The 19,081-nt window shown below is 41.5% G+C and overlaps 1 protein-coding gene across 1 annotated transcript in view; it reads left to right on the forward strand.

Moving 5' to 3' along the window:
- The window catches only part of HDAC9 (histone deacetylase 9), a 511,031-nt gene that overhangs the window by 307,661 nt on the left and 184,289 nt on the right, over nucleotides 1-19,081 (forward strand). The window contains exon 14 of the mRNA XM_050938581.1: nucleotides 14,607-14,784. Coding sequence (XP_050794538.1) covers nucleotides 14,607-14,784 — 178 coding nt within the window. The remainder of the gene's footprint in view (nucleotides 1-14,606; nucleotides 14,785-19,081) is intronic.

Raw genomic sequence — 19,081 nt, forward strand, 5'->3', positions numbered from 1 at the left:
AAACCCGATTTACGGAAATCCGGATTTACGGAAAAAGTGCCATAAGATTTTTTTCTTTGCGTAATTGTCAGTGATACGTTCCCGACTTATGCAAAATTCGACTTACGCAAGGCGTTCCGGAATGGGGAGCTTCTGTACAAAATTCCTTGTTTGCTTTATTGCCTTCTTCTTTAAAACAAACCAACTCTGGTGCAGTATAGGAGCTGGCAATCTGTGAGATAACCACTTTTCCCAAGAGTTCAATCTTTTGGCTATGGCAGTTAATCTCAATTTAGTGACCAACGATCCAGAATTTTAATACCACCAGCTGAGGATTTGCAGTGGCACCAACAGCAGAAAACATGGTAGCAGCAAGAGTAGCACAGCTGGGAGTATCCGCATGAAGCAGATGGGATGGAGATAGAACCTCTACTCTGTGCGTTGAATCCAACCAAATTTTGTGCACAACATTGTTAGGGACTACTTCTTATTCTCTAAGTACTGCGCACAGTGTTCAATTAGTGTTTGCCAGCACAATCCAAAAAGGAGGATCTCCTTCCTCATACATGCTCCACCAAACTGCAATTCCATTTTAGAGGTTCTTTTTACTTGCTGTAAGTCCCCATCAGCAGACATGCAGAAGAGCTACTGGACAAAGAAATTAAAAAAATACTGTGTGTGTGCAAGTATATAAAATTAGAAGAGATCTATAGCTGTGCATAAAATCCTTCATAAGAGTAAATGTATTGGCAGATACTAGTGTATATTTGATGATAAATCGTGACTTGGTTTCTCTCTTCTCCCCCTACCCAACAAAATGTCTAAAAGCTTTCCCTCATTCCTCCACCCTTTTAAAAAAAAAGTTAAAAGAGCCTTTTAAAAATGCCTCATTCTTAATGCTCTGAAATGCATGGGTTCAAAAAATTAAATTACAATATTTTATCTGTTTGGGATCAGTACTGTTTCCTCCTTCGCCTTGTGTTTACTTTCCTGCAGTAGCTGACATCAAAATGTTTTCTGGAATGCTGGGACTAAATAAGTTATGCTTAACTCAATATCTAATGCAAATAGCCCTGGGGAAGCTTCAGCAACACAATCATAAAAGCTACAGTTTCTTTTAATAGCTTGCCACACTTTGCTGATATAGTATTTCTCTAATCACCAATCTTTACGTGCCTTCCTGACCTTGGAGCTCTCTGCCCAAATGACTTTGTGGTATCAAAGGCCTGTGTCATTGGAAGAGTGAATGGCTTTCATTTTTCCTCCTGAAACTTCCGGTTCCTGGCATCTGCAAAGAATTATTCCAAGTACTCTTTTGCTGCCTTGCGGCCAGTGCCCTGTAGTGGCCTGACTGATGGAAGTGACTTTTCCCAAAAAGGTTATTGTGGTCAGCAATAGGTGGGAGCTGCAGTCAGCATGAAATCAGCTCTGCTTTCTCAGCTGATTCTGTTTGACTATTAATTGTCACAGTGTCATTATGTTTGTGGTAGTTTAATTACCATCTCTTTTTAGCAGACTTCAAATAAACCGGGTCTTTACCATGTTATAGAGGTATGCTAGATCAGAACAGGGGCTTTGAAAAAAGACAGCTGCAGATTCAGAAAGCATCATGTTGCAATGAACAAGGCTATTCAATTCAGTTGCATTTGAAAAAGTGGTTTTTTTACCCACAAAAGCTTATGCCCAAATAAATCTGTTGGTCTTTAAAGTGCCACCGGACTCCTCATTGTTTTTGTGGATACAGACTAACATGGCTACCCCTCTGATATTTAAGGCTATTCAATGTTTATGTTTGAAGATTTTTGTAGCACTTGTTGAAGTGAGGCAGAGGGGCTATTCTTCAGAACACTTTATATAGTACCTGGAGACCAAAAATCCATGCATGGATTGTAGTGACATTTATTAAAATGTGCACTGACTTTTCGAGTAGATAGCTACAGAAGGGACAAGCCAGATTAAAAAAAAAAAAAGGGAAAAGGAAAACCCTTGAATACTGTCTCTATTCAGGAAGTCAAATGTTTCACACTAATAGTTGAAAACAAAACAAGAAGTAATTCTGTTTCTGGGAACCCTGCACATCAACACTGGGTTAAAGGAGGATTTCCAAGTCACATGAGACAGTGATTGGATTCACATTCTCAGCAATGGGAGCTACATTATTTGCAAATATTGCAGTCAGACCTGCACTAAGCAAACAATCTAACTTCTCTGCCGCCACTGCCCTTGCACCTCAGTTCCATATCACTGGATTTTTTAACTCTTATATCTATTATATGATTAGCCCTATCTAGAGAACCCCAGATAATTCTTGTGGGAGGGCCAAGATTTGTGTGGGAACAAATAGTGAGAAATGCACCACATTTTTTTTGGTGGTGGGTTCAACAATAAAAAGATCCTTTTTTCATTATTTTATTATTTACATGCTACTGTAATACAAAGACCCCAACTGAGGCTAGGAGCCCACTTTGTTACACACTGAACAATTGCACAGTAAAAGACATTCCTTGCCTTGACACATTTACAATCTAAATTGATGGCACAGATGAAGGGGAAACAAAGGCACAGAGAAGTTAAGTGACATGCCCAGAGTCACACAGCTGGTCAGTGACAGCTGCAAACAGAACCCAGATTTTAGTATTCCCAATCTAGTGTTCTCTTCACTGGGCCACCCCGCCCCAAGAATATTTTTATTTATTTATTTATTTCAGTTCTCAGCAGACTCAAGTCTAGACACAAAACAAACAAAAAATGGACTCCGATCTGAATCCTCCCCTGCCCTGCAAAGAAGCTCCAGGGCTTTGAACCATTCACCCAAGTAAACATTTTCCGTGCATTTCTCTACCACCTTTCTTTGGAGCACAGCAGCTCCTTTTATTAAGAACAAGATCCACCTGCTTCTCTCCTTGTCTGCGTCCTGGCATCCACTGGTACCTTCTCCCTTTCCATAACCAGAGGGAAGGAGGTAGCCACTGTGCCCAGTTATTTCCTGCAGGTTGTTTCCTTCGCACCACCTCCCACCATTGTCATTAAGAAGGTGCAGCGGCCTCCTTGTCCACTCCTTTAGATTCCCAATGGACCTGTATGCTACATACACACAAAACCATCTGAAAGGTAATAACTTTCAAGGGCCATTATCCCAATGACATTGGCATTAGCTTCCCAAGGCAGTGCAAAACAGATAAAGCATAAAATTGAAGAGCCTGCTACCACGGTATGTGATTTTGGGATTGGAGTCCTCATGGCCTATAGCCAGTGCAGAGATGTATGATCAGTTGCAGAATGACTGAGTTCCCAAACAAACAATACATTGGAATCCACTATATCCTGGATTCCAAACCTCGATGGACAGAGACCACTAAGATCCTGAGAGCATCTTCCATTAATACAGTAGTAGAAGCACACATTTCTGAATAATCACACTCTAACGAGGGGCGGAATTGATTAATACTGTATGTGCTGGTCAGATGCTGGTAACAGACACCTGTGGCAATCAGGCTGATCAGCTCATGGACTGCAGCATGCCAGTAGTTATATAGATACATTTTTGTTAGGAAACATAGTCCAGGTGAAATTATTGAATAACTAAATCCTAAAGACAGAAGAGGAAAATCAAAAAGGGGTTAAGAAATGTAATGGAACAATGCCAATAAATAGGTAAACATCTGTTGGCAGGAATAAGCAAGCCCAACCCTGCTTTTCAGCATCTCAGGATTTACTTTTTTTGATTTTTTATTTAAATATTCTACATAAACTATATGATTTAGTTTGTCACTGGTCCCAAATCAAGAACACTTGGGGACAACTGTAACATTACCCTGAGTGAACACAGGGCCAACATAATTAGGAATAAAGATGTGAGATGCGAGGGGAAATCGTCTGCATAACTTCACTTGGTAAACACCCCCATGGAGAGTGGCATGTAGGAAATCTGCATAATAACAAACCTGTCACAAAATCAAGGACAACTGAATAGAACAATTAGAATTAACATTTTGCTTTGACTGGTTTTTAAGGCTCTTTTCACTTTTACTATATGCAGTTAAAATTGTGGTTTTTGACTTATGGCAATATTCTTTATTACATTTTTCCTCTAACTTTGTTTGGGCTTTAGAAATACTTTTGTGGGTTTTGTTTTGAAGAGTAGGCTGGTAAAGGCCAAATTCTGCACTTCCTTATCCTAGTGTAAATTCAGAGTAACTCTAGTGACTTCAGTGGAGTTAATCTAGATTTACACCAAAAGCTAGATTGGGAAAAGTGTGTGTGTGTATATATTTTAAAATATTTTAAAAATATATATTCTGTTCCTTCTTCTCTAGTTTGTTACTTTTCAGATTCTCTAATGGCTGCCAATTCTTGTGATTTTAATGAAAGTTTTGTGATATGTGAGGATTTACTAAAGTCCCACCTTTTTGAGAAGTCTGATTATGTGAGAAACTCAGCTTTTATTTACATAAAAAATAAGTATCTTGTCCCCATGAGTTAGAGAAAAGTCTGAAAAGGTGACCCAAATGCACCCGAAAGGCTCAAACAGCAGAAGGCAAATAAAAAGAACTCCAAATATATTAATTTTAAAACATCTCTTAATTTTTAAGCTCATCTCATTATTGTGGGGGCTTTTTTTTTTTTAAATGTTTGGAGTTGGTAATACTGCTCTCACTGGTTCACTTCAACCCCTAGTCTTTTTTTAAGTCTTGTCCTAAGTGGAATATGCATCTACTAATGTTTAATAGAGTCAAACATGTTATATTTTTGTGAGATCAAAGTTCAAACAAGTTCACCCATCCTTACCATGCAACATAACATTATGATTATTTCTGAAATGTACTCTGTCTTCCTTGGTCCAAGATCGGTTGGAGAGTCAAGAAATTGGAGACTACACTTTATTTTGCAGTCTGTAATATAGTATGTGCTAACACAGCACTATTTTCCAATGTTTTTAATCCTCTACTTTTTCCTAGATCAGCAAGTATAGATTTCACCCCTCCCCCCAATCAATTAACGCCCTCTGCTAGTGTTTTATTTTCTCTTCATATTAAATACAGTGAAACCTGAGGATTCCATTTGTAATAGACAATCCTGGTCTTCAGTGAACATTTTAAACTCTACCCAAGATTTCCAGTACAATTTTGTTCAAACTTCAGTTAAACATCTACTCTGCCCATCAACTGATACTTTTGTTCTTTCTTCATTCATAATGATGTATAGAGAAGGTCTGGAAAGCTTTCAGTTTTATTTTCTCAAGGGTCTCCCCCCCGTTATCTTTTTTATTTATATTAGGGGGGAAAAAATCAGATCTTGTGTCCTGAAAGACTTTATGATGACTGAAGAACTAGTGAAGTGATGACATCACAAAAGCCAAGTAGGTGAAAGTTGAGCTCTTGAGAGGGGAAGGATTTTGAGTCAGACTATTTAAAATTCTCCTTGTGGGGTGGGGGCGGGATTGTGTGTGTTTTTGTTATTATTAACCCTCTGCTAAACTCCAATGAGTAAAATTTTGGAGAAAGGACATCTGTCAAGGATTCAAATCCCACCATAAGTAGGGCATGAGAACTAACAATATGCATCTCTGAAACCCGCAAAAAGTCCTCCAGAAAAACAAGGTAAGACCATGCTTAAAAAAAAAAAAAGCCTTTTTTTATTATTCACAGAAAACAATTGTGTACAGATGATGGAAGCCCTAAAGGCTGGCTGAGTTTGTGCTCCAGTTGCAGTGGCCTATGTGGCCCATGGCCAGGGCACAGGATTGCTGAGCTGTAAAAATGTGTTGGCCACTTATCTCTCTCCAGAATGCCCTCTGAGTGGAGGGCTCCTACAGAGTCGATGCAGTTCTGGCATAGCAGTCTTCTGCACAGGACAGAAGAGAATCTTTGCTAGGGGGCTTATGCCTCCCTTAAGGCAACTATGAATCTGGTTTTTTGTGTGTTCATATGTATGGCGGTATATTGAACAAAGAGTTCCCAGCATTTCCTTCATACAATGGAGCTTGAGACTTCTCCTGTTTGTATCGCAGGAAATCTTGATGCCAGTGGAGTTACACCAGTATGAAAGCAATGAAGTAAAAGTAGGATCAGGCCATGTATATTAGCAGAGCACGTGGCCTGTTGCTCAATTTAGTCCATACACTATTACTTTCTGCACGGAATGACCAAATATTAAAAAAAAAATGGTGCTCATTATTAAAACATATTTATAATACCAAAAATGAATGAACTGAGCAGAAACAAAAATGAAAGGGCTTTATCTTATGATCAAGGATGAAGTGATTCAGATAAAATTGTTGTCAGATGCTACCGGTGTGGTGCTCTGCTCTGTTCAGTGTTGATATCACTCGGCTGCGTGCGTGTGTTCCCTCTGTGTGCTGCCCCAACTCTGCAGACAGCTGACACAGCAGACCCGAAGAGAACCCCCAATGACCACAGAGTCTAGTAAGGTATGAAGGCACATTGGCTAGGTTTATTGCCGTATGGACACAATTGCAGTTCCCTCCAGATTGTTACTCTACAGAGCATACTACGAGAAAGTGTCCCTGGTCAATGGACTCGGCTCAGTGGCGGGACTTTCCACTGCCCCCTAGGCCAGACAAAGACATCGCCCCAGGGATGCATTCTTATTCACTGGTACAAACAAGTTACACATCATTCCTGACGTATTGAGGTGCAACCCCTCTATGTAGCAAGGTACAACCCTTCTACGTAGTAAGGTGCAGCCTCTCACCTTGTACATGCTGATTGGAACAAAACAACTCTATCCATCATATTACCCTTTTGCCCCTGTCATTGGGATGGGTCAGTCTGTCCCTTGTTATCTGTGTGGAATGTGCATGTGACTGTTCTGATATCAAGTGTTCAGTACCTTTTAGGAATGTATCTTCTTGCAGCATCAGCCCTTTCCTTGCCAGCTTCTGTGAGCAGGGCCTGCCTCTGGCTCACAGCTTAACTTTGCTTTATGTTAGCAAAGTCTTGACCATTACCTTAGTTCAGGCCTTAGGCCTCATACCGGGCCTCTGATACCAAGGTTTATATCTCAGGGCCTCCTCTTACTACAAAAATAACCCACTCATACAGGTTTGACAGGGTTTTTGGAGACCATGGAGGATATAAACTTCCTGTAACTATGAATGGGTGGACAAGAGGCTTTTGTAGATGGTTGGCTGGCCAGATTCTTATCTGATTTTTTTTAATGCAGCTGGGGTTACGTGACAATATTATTTATGCGTTAGTGCATGCAGACTCTTGTATATGCATCTTAAATATATATTTTCTTCTACATCTCTACCTCTCTACAACACTGTCCTCGGGAGCCAAAAAATCTTACCATGTTATAGGTGAAACCGTGTTATATCAAACTTGCTTTGATCCACCGGAGTGCGCAGCCCCGCCCCCCCAGAGCACTGCTTTACCGCATTATAGCCAAATTCGTGTTATATCGGGTGGCGTTATATCGAGGTAGAGGTGTAGTTTGAATTGAGTGTAAAATATGGAGATACATTAGCTTCTAGTAGTGTTCACTTTTGTGCATCTCTGCATATCTTGTTTCTGGTATGGAAAGCATCAAAATACTGAGGGAGATCCTTGTGCTACATGTAGCCTGAGAAGGTACCAGAAATCTTGTAAAACTCTTCTTTATTCATGAGATTTCCACCCTGTTTTGTTTTTTACCTCCAGAATGTCAAAATATTTATGAGAAGGTTGAGTCAGGAATCCAACCTTAGATGAAGTACCACATTTAACAGAGTGCATGGTGTGTTCAATTTTCGTAAAGTTGGTATTCTGGTAAAGATGACAGAAGTGAAATACTTGCAGCTACATCTGCGGGAAAAAGTCAGGTCTTACAATAAACAAGATGGAAAAAAAGCCCTGGGTGGCTCTGGAGCCTCCTTACCACAGGATCTCTCTGTCACTCCCAGACATCACTTCCCACTGTGGCTTTCCTCTTCATTCCTGTCTTCCTTTAGCCTAGTGACTGTCTCAGTTCCACTCTTTCCTGCTGCCTCCTTTTTCCACACAGTCAGGGCCACACACATTTCCTCCATTTCCACTAAGTATTGCCTCTCTTGGATTAGGGTACCAGAGAGTCCTCTTCCTTATTTCTCCCACAAGCCTGCTCCTTCACATCCATCAGATCAGGGCCCCAATCTTGTTCTCTCCCTCCTTTTGTGAATGTGTTATTTACTTATTTTTAAATGATTAATTTCTGAGGTTTTCTTTGCAGTTTTGTATTTGTTTCCCTTTTTTACAATGGCATTGCTGGGGTTTTGCAGTTTTACATGTGATTTTTCAAATAATAGGACAACTTAAAAACGTAACCTTAAGATCTATATTATTAAAGGTTCCTCATGCGTTTCCACTTGTATGCAGTTTTGCATTGACAAGTCAGTTGTGTGAAAAATATTTGTGCACTCTTACTTGTGAACATATATGTGCTTATTTATGTGCACAAAAACTATTTTTGCAAAATTTCTAAGTGCAAATAGGATTTTATTTTAAATAAACATTCTTGTTCAAGAACTTTCTTCTGGAAAGACAAAGATAGGGCTCAGCTGTGAAATTTGGATCCAAGTTCTGGATTGTAACCTGACCTCAACTTTGAATATTTGTTCAAAGTTTGGGGCTGTCCAGATCTGAGGGTTTGGCTTAGGTCCACATAGGGTACCGTATAAGAGAAGATAATTCCTAGCTCTTCATCAGTAGATCTGAAAATCAGTTTACGAAGTCTCATTCTTACCATTTTATGGATAGGAAAACAGAGGCACAGGCTAGTGAAGTGACTTCACTATCACAGCAGGTCGGCAGCAGAGCTGAGAACAGACCCCATGTCTTCTGAGTCCCAGTCTGGTGCTCTCTCCTGCAAGCAACACTGCTTCCTCGACTCAATAACGCAGATTTCTCAGCTGATTTAATCAGTAACTTGTTCCATTACTACTTACAGGAAACACACCTGGCAAGTTTCAGAGTGGTAGCTGTGTTAGTTTTTACATTAGGCAAGAACATATAATCTCAAAAAGATGGACAGGACAAGTTTCCAGCTCTTCTCATTCTGAATCCTAAGCAGGAAAAAGAAGTTGACAGTTACTTATTAGAAAAATACAGTCTTCTAGTCACCCATCATTCCCTGAGAAACCTGGGCATAAGATTCCTCCATTTCAAAGAATCTGGAGAGAAGAGGTCTCTTCTCCTTACTAAATGCAGGTGCACCACACCAAGATCCCTAGTAGGAGTGGAACTCACCACCCCAAAGGTGATCCCTACGTTGCCCTGGCTGGGGGATTGTGTGCCATGAACTCCTCAGCCAGGGCGCAGGACACTGCAGAGGCGAAGACTCAGCACCACGTAAGCTCTGATCTGGTGATGGTAAAACTAGCCAGGCCAGGGTGGCTGGAGAGAGCCCAGCCAGGCAGTTGGGCTTAGTCCCGGCACTCCCATGCACACCCTTTGCACCAGGCTCGCCCGAGCACGAAATGGTCAGACATTGGTCTCTGGGCTGGTCCCACACCACCTCGCTGCCTGTGAGAGCCTAGCCCGGCCGCGCAACGTGCCACGCCTTGTCCTATTGCCTTCTGCGAGCCCCCTGGTCCCGCCAGAGCGCGTCGTGCTGCCTCTGTCGGCCGCGCAGGTTCCAGGCTGACCCAAAACGGGTGCTGCAGTTCCGCCTTCTGCCGCCAGCTGCTGCTCTGGGCAGCCTGAGCTGGAGGGGGGAGGCAGAGGCCGGGGCTTTGCACACTGCCCGAGCAGAGCATGGGCCAGCTGCAGGCGCAGCTCCTAGCAGCCTCCTGGCTTCCATGCGCCAAGAAGACACCAAGGGGCGCGGGGTGACGGAGACCTTCCCGTCACTAACACCCCCCTCCTGCACCGCTCCAGGCGCAGTGTGCAGGGGGAGGCAGCTGCAAGCGGGCCTCCAGGGCAGAGACAGGAGAGGGCGCTGAGCAGAGATCAGGAACAGCCTTCAGGGCCAGGGGAAGGGGACTGGCCTTCAGCAGGGGAAGCAGGGTCATCATCAGCCCTCAGAAGTGAGAGGAGGAGGGCTCCACCCTGTGCATGTATTTAGTTTTGTGCATTTCCAGGTGGTTTCTGGAAAACCCAGTGCATAAAAAGGGGCCATTTCCAGAGCTGAAAACATTTTTATACCGATCACATGAGTTTTGAACTTGCAGGGTTGGCAACACTGAGGTCATCACATTTTAAAAAGGGCTAACATGATTAATGGACATTTACACATATTACAGCTCTCAGCACTATGTGCTAGAACAATGGTTTTCAACTTAGTCTGGGCACCCCAAGGGGCAAGGGCAGCTCTAGGCATTTTGCCGCCCCAAGCATGGCAGGCAGCTTGCCTGTCGCCCTCGAGGCGACCGGCAGAGTGCCCCTAGTGGCTTGCCGCCCCAAGCACATGCTTGGCGTGCTGGTGCCTGGAGCTGCCCCTGCCGAGGGGTCCACGGAACAATGTCTAAGATTTCCAAAAGGGTCTGTGCCTCCATTTGAAATAACCACTGTGTTTAGAAGCACATCCCTAGAAGGTGCTGTAGATGGTTATAAAGCATGAGCATAAGCAACCTGTTTCACCTGCTTGACTTCTGACAGCAATTCATTAACACTGATTTCAATCTTAGGAAATTCAAATTTTGAACATTTTATAGGGATATAAATAAAAAAGGTTTCCCTGAAAACCAATGAAGAAATAATCTTGTGCAAAGCCTGAAAAGCAGTTTTCAGGGTAAAATAATTATATCAGAAAATAAACAAAATATTGGAAAGAGAAATTTGAGCTCATTGTTGTGCTATTTCTAAATATACAAGGGGAGATACTCAAAGCTGTAGACTAAAACTACACCTCTACTCTGATATAACGCAACCCAATATAACATGAATTCGGATAAAATGTGGTAAAGCACCACTCCAAGGGATCAAAGCAAGTTCGATATAACGCGGTTTCAGCTATAATGCAGTAAGATATTTTCGCTCCCGAGGACAGCGTTATATCGGGGTAGAGGTGATACACTGAACAGATAAAACAGTACAGAAACTACATAACTGTTTAGAACAACGGCAAGTAGGCTGGTAGGGTTCCAGGTGAAGAAACAACAATTTTCCAGAAGAGCATGAATGCACCTATTTTTTACTACGCACAGAACAAAATAATCAATAGAGAAGAAGAAATTACTGCAGGTGGTACTAAACCTTAGAGCAGTTTTACAATGAACAGAAGGAACCCCTGATCTCATCTTGAAAAATATAACTTCCTGAAAACAACAAAATTGTCTTACCTTGCTGAATATCAGGTAGCAACTCTTAGACCCATTGGAAACAAAGAAAATAGCTCTCATTGAAATCCATAGTCTATACAAAGCATTAGGTTGATGGATATGAATCACATTTTTATATAAACTTCCTAGGAAAAAATACAAAAGCCCCCACAGGGAGCACTCACAGCAAGTCTAAACTGAGATCGATTCCCTACAAGCAACAATTATTATGGTAATACTGGAAGAACAACAAGAATTTAACTTACCTACTTCCAAAAGACCCATCTCCCTTTTAGATACTGCTTTGAAAATCCTCCTCAAAATAATTACTAAGAGCCCGATCCAATGTCAAGAGATTTTAATGGATATCTTTTCACTGCCTTGGATAGTTGTGGGATCAGGCCCTAATTGCCTATCTCCTCTAATGAACTAATCTCATGCACCTGGAACAAACAGGCTTCATGCAGGGAGGACAAGGCTCAGATAACCTAAGAAATGTTCCAGATATATTTACGCAAATCACTAACTACAGATGTGCAGACAGTTCTCTTGTCCTATCACTGGACACATGGACATATGTTCACAGTGGTACAGCACAGGGAATCCAAGGATGAATTCATAGTATTGAAGTAAGCATCATCCTTCCAAGTCCAGGTGCACTTTCTGGGAAACCAGATAAGGGTGTTAATTAACACCGCTACTCTATACATTAGCAATTAAACCCCTAACCAGTGGGATACAGCATTATTCACAGATTCAGGGCATAAATATATGGGGGAGAGGGAATTTCTGAATGCACTGCTATTTATCAAAAAATCAAAGAGCTCAGTGGCTGTGCTCTTTAACCTAATTCTGGAATTCAGTCTAAATCTCTGGCTCAGAACTAATCAAACCTAAAACAGATGATAAGAGGACATCCGCTCTGTATCTAAAATCTTGATTCTTAAAGTAATAGGGGCTTTGCGATATCTTGAATGAATAATCCACCCCAAAATGAATCGCCATTATACAAATTACTACAAGTTATTTTAACACATTTTAGAAGCTATACACAGATTATTAGTTCTAGTGTTAACCTAGCAGTAGAGCAGTGGCTATTAAAATATCCTACCACGATTCTTCTTCCTTTTCTAAATTGGTTACGTCAAATAGGCTTGTTGCAATTTCTAGATACTTGTATAGGTTTATGTGAGGACAGACTTTAGCAGGATAAGAAACCCAGGAATTAGCTTCTCTCTCAGTCTTCAGCAAATTTTACCAGAAACTCTTGCTAAAATATCTGGTAGACAAGCTGTTAGATACAATACACTCAGCATGATACACGTAGAAAAATCGGTCCTTCTGGCTACAGTTGAAAACAGTACCCGTTATAGATACCATGTAGATCAAACACAAATACAGAGTGCACTAAGATCAAAAGTACCGTAACTATTTAAAAGCACATAAAAATATTGGATGTCCAATGTTCTTCTCCTCTTGAATTCACATATCCAGGTTCTCAGACTTTGCTCCTGCTTTCTCCCAGGAAACCATAGCTAGATGTGAACAGAATAAACTCACTTAGATCGACTCTGCCTTTGTCCTCTGTTCTGTCTGCCTCTGTCCTCCACAGATAGAATGTTTCCTCTTTATCCTGCCAATGCACAACTATTCCATCCCTTCAATGAGCACTTCACACAGCTATGGCTACAAAAGACACATTCAATCAGTTGCATAACACATATCTTCACTATCACACTATGCCACTTCAGCAGGTGTGTTAAAACAACATACTATCAAGGGGATTCCTTTATGTGCCTGGTGCCTGTAATATGTTCATAAAGGAGTTGGGTGCAGTGATTTCTTGAGCTATTACCAAGTAACTCTGTGAATTTATAACACCCTACACCATCATCACTTAAAGAAGAAAAGAAAGAAAGAAAACAGTTCATGACCTAAAACCAAGCAACTTTCTGTAAAAGCTCTTTTTATTTATTTGCATTTTCTATGTTGCATCATTTTATGGCAATACAACGAGGCAGTTTATCCTCTGTGACACAACAACAGCTCACTGAAGTGGGGACTCTGGGTATTAATGTGGGTGAGGTGGCTTTCATGTCTGTTAACTGTTGGTTCCCATTTCACCTCTTGTTGAATACCCCTCTTTTGAGTATCTGTCCCTTGGAAAAGCTTTAATTCCCTCTCCCACAGGACCGCTACTTACACTTCGCAGGAAACTTAGATTCATTCTATAGCTAGCTGGGGGAAATAGTGTGCTCCTGCCTGCTTTTGTGTACAAAATGAACTCGACTTCCGGTCTCTGAGCATTGAAAAAAACCTTCCATAGCAGTCCAGGCCTTTGGCAAACCGGACTTGCTATTGCACCCATGTCTGCAGCAGGACTAAATGAGCCAATGCATTGATTATATGTTGTTTAGTTCCAAAGAAAATCAGTAAACATAAAGCACCTGGTGAAGAAAAATGCAGCTTATAGCCCTAAATTGGAGATCTATATTTCAGTTATTTTTAGAGCTAAATATTTTTGTAAAAATCTCAGTTTTGCACCATCAGTTCTGCATCAGCAATCAGTTGTAGGCCTAGGAATGTGCATAAAAAATTAAGACCTGGGATGAAATTCTAGCTGTACTGAAGTCAATAAAAACTCACATTGACTTCAGTAAGGCTAGAGTTTCACCCAAGAGTGCACTGAAAAATTTTGAGTTTCCACATTTTTTGACAAACAAAAAAAGGGATAAATCTACCTTCCCTTATTTTCTCACATCTGTAGACTGTGTGGTACTTCCACTTTCCTCTAATGCATCTGGTGCTGTCAGTAATACGTTACTAGACCAGATGGACTTTACGTCTGAGCCAGTATGGCAATTCCTACATTCCTAAATTTTTCACAAAAAATTCTGTTCAAATGTTTCTCATTTTCCAGCCATCTTGATGGAAATTAAATTGAGGCCTTTGTAAAATTTGGCCCACTAGATTCAACAAATTAAGTGCAAGTGCTTGGGATCCTTCTCTTAGAATGAGGTACTGTACGAAGATTTTTTTTCTCCCTCACATAGACTTATAACAGTACAGAGCCTGCTTAATATTATCAACTTATTAGAAAAATCTTCAGTCAAATGTTACTCTGTGTGGGTAGAGCTGTTTCTTTCCATCAGTGAGAATTGAGAGATTGCCTGCCATCACATAGCATTCAGCAATGCGGGCAGCCCCTCAGTGTCAGTGTGAAAACATCTGTTGAATGGATTTATTGACTAGGTCTTAGACGGTTTTTTTTCCACACTGTTTATTACAGCCCTGACCTAATGAACTTAATTTGTTGACATGTTTCTCTCAGTGTCTTACTTGATCCCTTCTCACATTTCTTTCTACTGTGCTGTTTTCTTGGCAACAGCAGATCCTGGAGCATCAGCGTATCCACCAGTTGCAAATGTACCAGGCTCAGATGGCTACAGTTGGCATGGCAGGATTAGATAAACATCGGCCTGTTTCCAGGACCCAGTCTTCCCCTGCAGCTACCACATTACCTCATCCAGCAATGGACCGGCCCATCCAGCCTGTCTACATGACTGGTAGGATTCTCTAAGGACCTCTTTTAATAGGCAGAGTAAATGCACTGTTCATGTGGGCTCAACTGATTTAAATGCCTTGAATATCTCCTGTAGCAATGCATTCATTTTTAACCTTACCGTTACTGGGTTTTATGATGCTTTATTGGCATTAAATCAACCAATGCAGCTGATAAATCACAGGGTTAATATTCACACAGTCATAAACTATTATCGTCCACTGGCTCTGGCAATGTAGCAACAGGTGCATTTTTGGTGTCTTTAAGTCATTTACAATTTTTTCTTTTATTTCCCCATCCTCTGCCTCTCTTGTTCATGTTCTCTTTGCAAAGAGACCACCAATGCATTGAAAAGAGACCACCAGTAAGTGGCAAGGCTAGGATATGATTCTCAACATCTTCATTTGATTCCAGTGGGAATATCAGTCAGTCCTGCAGGGGTGTGCTCTTCACTATGAAAAACAAAGTAATGGCAGCACAAATGAGGTGATCAGTCACGGGACAGTGATATCAGCTACAGGCTTCAAGTCTTTTAACAGTTTTGTGTGAAAACTATCAATGGAGAGGTTTTCTTGGGCAGACACCATCTATTCCAGACATTCAAGGAGCAGCTCATAAGTATTTGATCCACAGAAAGTCTGAGGGGCCTGAAAGTCTTCAATGATAGGAAGAAAATGTCTTAAACAGAAAGTCTGGTTCCCCAATTGCAGCTAATCAGAAGAAAGAGAATCTAACCCATATGAATATAAATTTAAAAATACAGTGTGTACCTATAGGTGGGAGATAAATCATGCTTTGCTTATTCTGGTAGGAAGAAAGGGAAAATGACTTGTAATTTTGCTTCTCTTAAAATACTATTTCTTAGGTTTCTTTCTTGGGTCATAGCTCCTTAGCATAAGACCGGCAGAGCTACCCTAGCTCTTAAAGTTTATAATTCTTGAGGGCACAGTAGAGGAACAGAGTGCGAGCCAGACCCCTTAATGGCCACCACTGATCAGCCTGCCAAGTGTAGTCACTGCCCCCCAAATATTTCAGTTAATTGACTATGCAGGAAATAAAGTTTGCAGAGAGAAATGACAACTAGAGGTGATCAGCATGATATAAAAAAATGTGCCTCAGAGAAAAAAAGAAAAATGATGCAAAAGAAAAAATACCTGAAAAAGGTAACCTGTAAACACTAAAGGGAAGTGGGTGAATGGGTTAATGACTGCAAGACAACATCCTCAGAGAAACAAAACAACAATTTAAACATTTTTTTCCTTCTCCAAAGATACTCACTCCTGGAGAGTAAGAAGACTGTAGATGTCCCAAAAGAAATGCGTATAAACCTGCAATGAGCAGATGCAATAAGGCAAATGCCAATAGTGTGAAGAGGGAGTTGTAATTATAGATAATGCTGGTAGTGCTATAGGCAGTGCTGAGCTGGAGCTGGTTCCCACAGGTTCCCAAGAACTGGTTGCTGAAATTAGACCTCCGTGGAGAACTGGTTGTTAAAGGGCCAGGGGGTGGGCAAAGAACTCCGGTCCGTGGGCCGGACCATCCTGTTGCTCCCAGGATTCCCAGCTGGGTAGGCTGAGGCTCCCCTGGCCCCTTCCCTCGCTTTCCCCCAGCTGCAGCGTGGCCAGCCACTGGCACCAGCTGGGCAGCTCAGCTGAGCTCGGGAGTCGTCCTGCTGCCTCTTTTTGAGAGGCCCGGCAAGATGTGTGTGTGTGGGAGTCCTGCTGCAAACTCAAGGGCTGGCCAGAGGGGAGGGAAGGGGGCAAGTGGGGCAATTGGCCCAAGCCCTGCAGGGGCCCCTGGCCCCACGAGGATGTCTCCTCTGGGCCCTCCCCTGCTTCCCCCACCCTGCAGAGCTGCAGCATGGCTAACAGTTGGGCAGCTCAGCTGAGCTCCTAAGTCATCCTGCTGCTTTGAGCTGCCGGCAAGGTAACGTGGGAGGGCGCTGCAAGCTCTAGGGTTGCTGGGGGGGGGCAAGTGGGGCAATTTGCCCCAGGCCCTGCAGGGGCTCCCGGCCCCACGGGTATGTCTCCCCCTGCCCTGGCCCCTTCCCCGCTCCCCCCCTTAAATCAGAACTTTTTATAGAGAACCGGTTGTTAAGATTTTGGCAGCTCATCACTGGCTATAGGTGTGATAGGTGACAGTGTTATAGGTGGTGCTGCTAGGGATGGAGTTTGGGATAATACATACACACAAGAGGGCCGAATTCAGGTTGCAGAGTCAACCTTAATTTTGGCATTTCCAAACCTTTGAATGCTTGACTTAAAACTGCCATTGGTCTGTGAGATAACATTATTAGCAAAAACCTGGGATTCAGAATACTGTCATGCAAGCACACGGCTGAGATGGGGAATGACAGCGTTGTCTGATGTACGTTCATTTGGTCAGTTTATATCAGACTTCTGATATTTTTTATTTTAGATTGTTATGCTGTTTTATTATTAGAACCCTTTCTCTTGGGCTCTGCTATTGGTATTATTGTTCTCAATGACATCTTATGGTTGCAGCTTCATAGAAAACATTGTCATCAAGATATTTATTAGCCACAATTTTAGGTGTTCCCCCCCATTTTTTCAAATGGTATTGAAAAGGTTGATCCAGATAAGGAATTTTGGAATAGCATAATCTCATTCTATCCTGACAAAGAGCAACTCACCTTTTCTGACCCAAATGAAAGCTATATTTCTTTGTTCTCTTAGTTATCATTGCATGGTTGAGTGAGGTCACCATTCCATTCCGACACTAAGGGCCAGATGCTAACCTCAGTTACACTGGTGTAAACCCTGAATAACTCTACTGGCCTCAGTGGATTTAGACAAAGGCATATGAGATCTGAATCTGGCCCTACGCATTTTTTTTAGAAAGACAGAGTAACCGTCTTTTACTATGTTCCACAGCAGCCTGCAATTGAAAACAGTTGTCTCTTCTTCTGTGGGGGTGGGGAGATTGTTGGCCGAGTCCTGTTGGGGAAATCCTACAGGCTATTTTTAGCAGTGAGCTCTGCTGCAGCATTGTGGTATTGTACCAAACACATGTGCTGTGTGTCACTGAATTATTTGCACATCCTAAATCAATTTAGATGCTTTCAATAAATGAAAATGTGTATTTCAGTCTCTTTTAAAACCAAATAATACTGTTTAGGAGTAAATGATGCACTTGGTGATGTGAATATCTTACCATTTAAAATTTTGGGGTGGATGTTTCCATTGTAAAATTATAGTAGTGCCCATTACCTCATCCAAGCTGAATTCATTTTTTGATTTGGAGAAAATAACTCCATTACCATAAAAATTACATTTTTGTTTTACTCTGTATTAGGGAACATGCTAATGGAACATTACTGCCACCTCTAAAAATGTAATGTTTGCATGGTTATCTGCATTGCTAGGCATCATGAACAAATAGCCTCAAAACTGTCAAAGCCACATATGCCTATATAATTTCCAAAAAAGTAACTATTTCACAGCACCTTTAAATTGCTTTTAATAGTATTTTTATTTCTGTTGATTAGAATTGGGGTTACTCTGGGAGACCCTCTGGGGAACTAGAATAATCAGGACAAATCCCAGGTGGAGCGAGGGCTAAGTTTTATATGCCCTAATCCTGTAAAGACTTTGCAGATGCTTAACTTTAGGCACTGTGAGCAGAACCACTGAAATCAATGGGACTCAGGCACCTAACTTGCTTACGTGATTTTTGAAAATCTCAGTAGGTACCTACTTGCATCTTTAGGTGTCTAAATACCTTTTGAAAATCTAGCCACAGTACTTACCAGACATATGCTTTTAGTTAGTTTAAAAAAACTGTGCTTTATTTAATCAAGTATTGCCCAATGGAAAGTTGTATACTGAGCATAAAAATAAAGCTATACGGGCATAGAAGAGAGATGCATAGCACGTGAGTATGCACCTACATAACTGTGCATTTGTTGGTTCTGAGAATTTATAAGCCCCGATGATGAGGCAGGAAAGCTTGTAAACTGTGCAATGCAAATAGCTGTAGAGAAAAGAAATTCTAAACTGAATCGGCAATGCCAGCAGAGCTTTTAAGCTGTATTAGATGATTACCTCCAGATTTCCTTTTTTCCTTTTTTTTCCTTTAAAAGAAAACAAACCGGGTACGTCAATGCAAAAAGTTAGCGTTAATGCACTTTTAAGTTTGCTACACCAAGGATGCTCAATCAACATAAATTTCGCCATGTTGCATATAGGTCGTTTTTCTTGCTCATGTTATATGTAAACTTTACTAGCGTATTATCATTTTGTAGTCCAATCCCACCTTCATAGCCATTGAAGAGAATACAA

Source organism: Gopherus flavomarginatus, chromosome 2 (genome assembly GCF_025201925.1).
Source record: "Gopherus flavomarginatus isolate rGopFla2 chromosome 2, rGopFla2.mat.asm, whole genome shotgun sequence".
Classification (NCBI taxonomy): domain Eukaryota; kingdom Metazoa; phylum Chordata; order Testudines; family Testudinidae; genus Gopherus; species Gopherus flavomarginatus.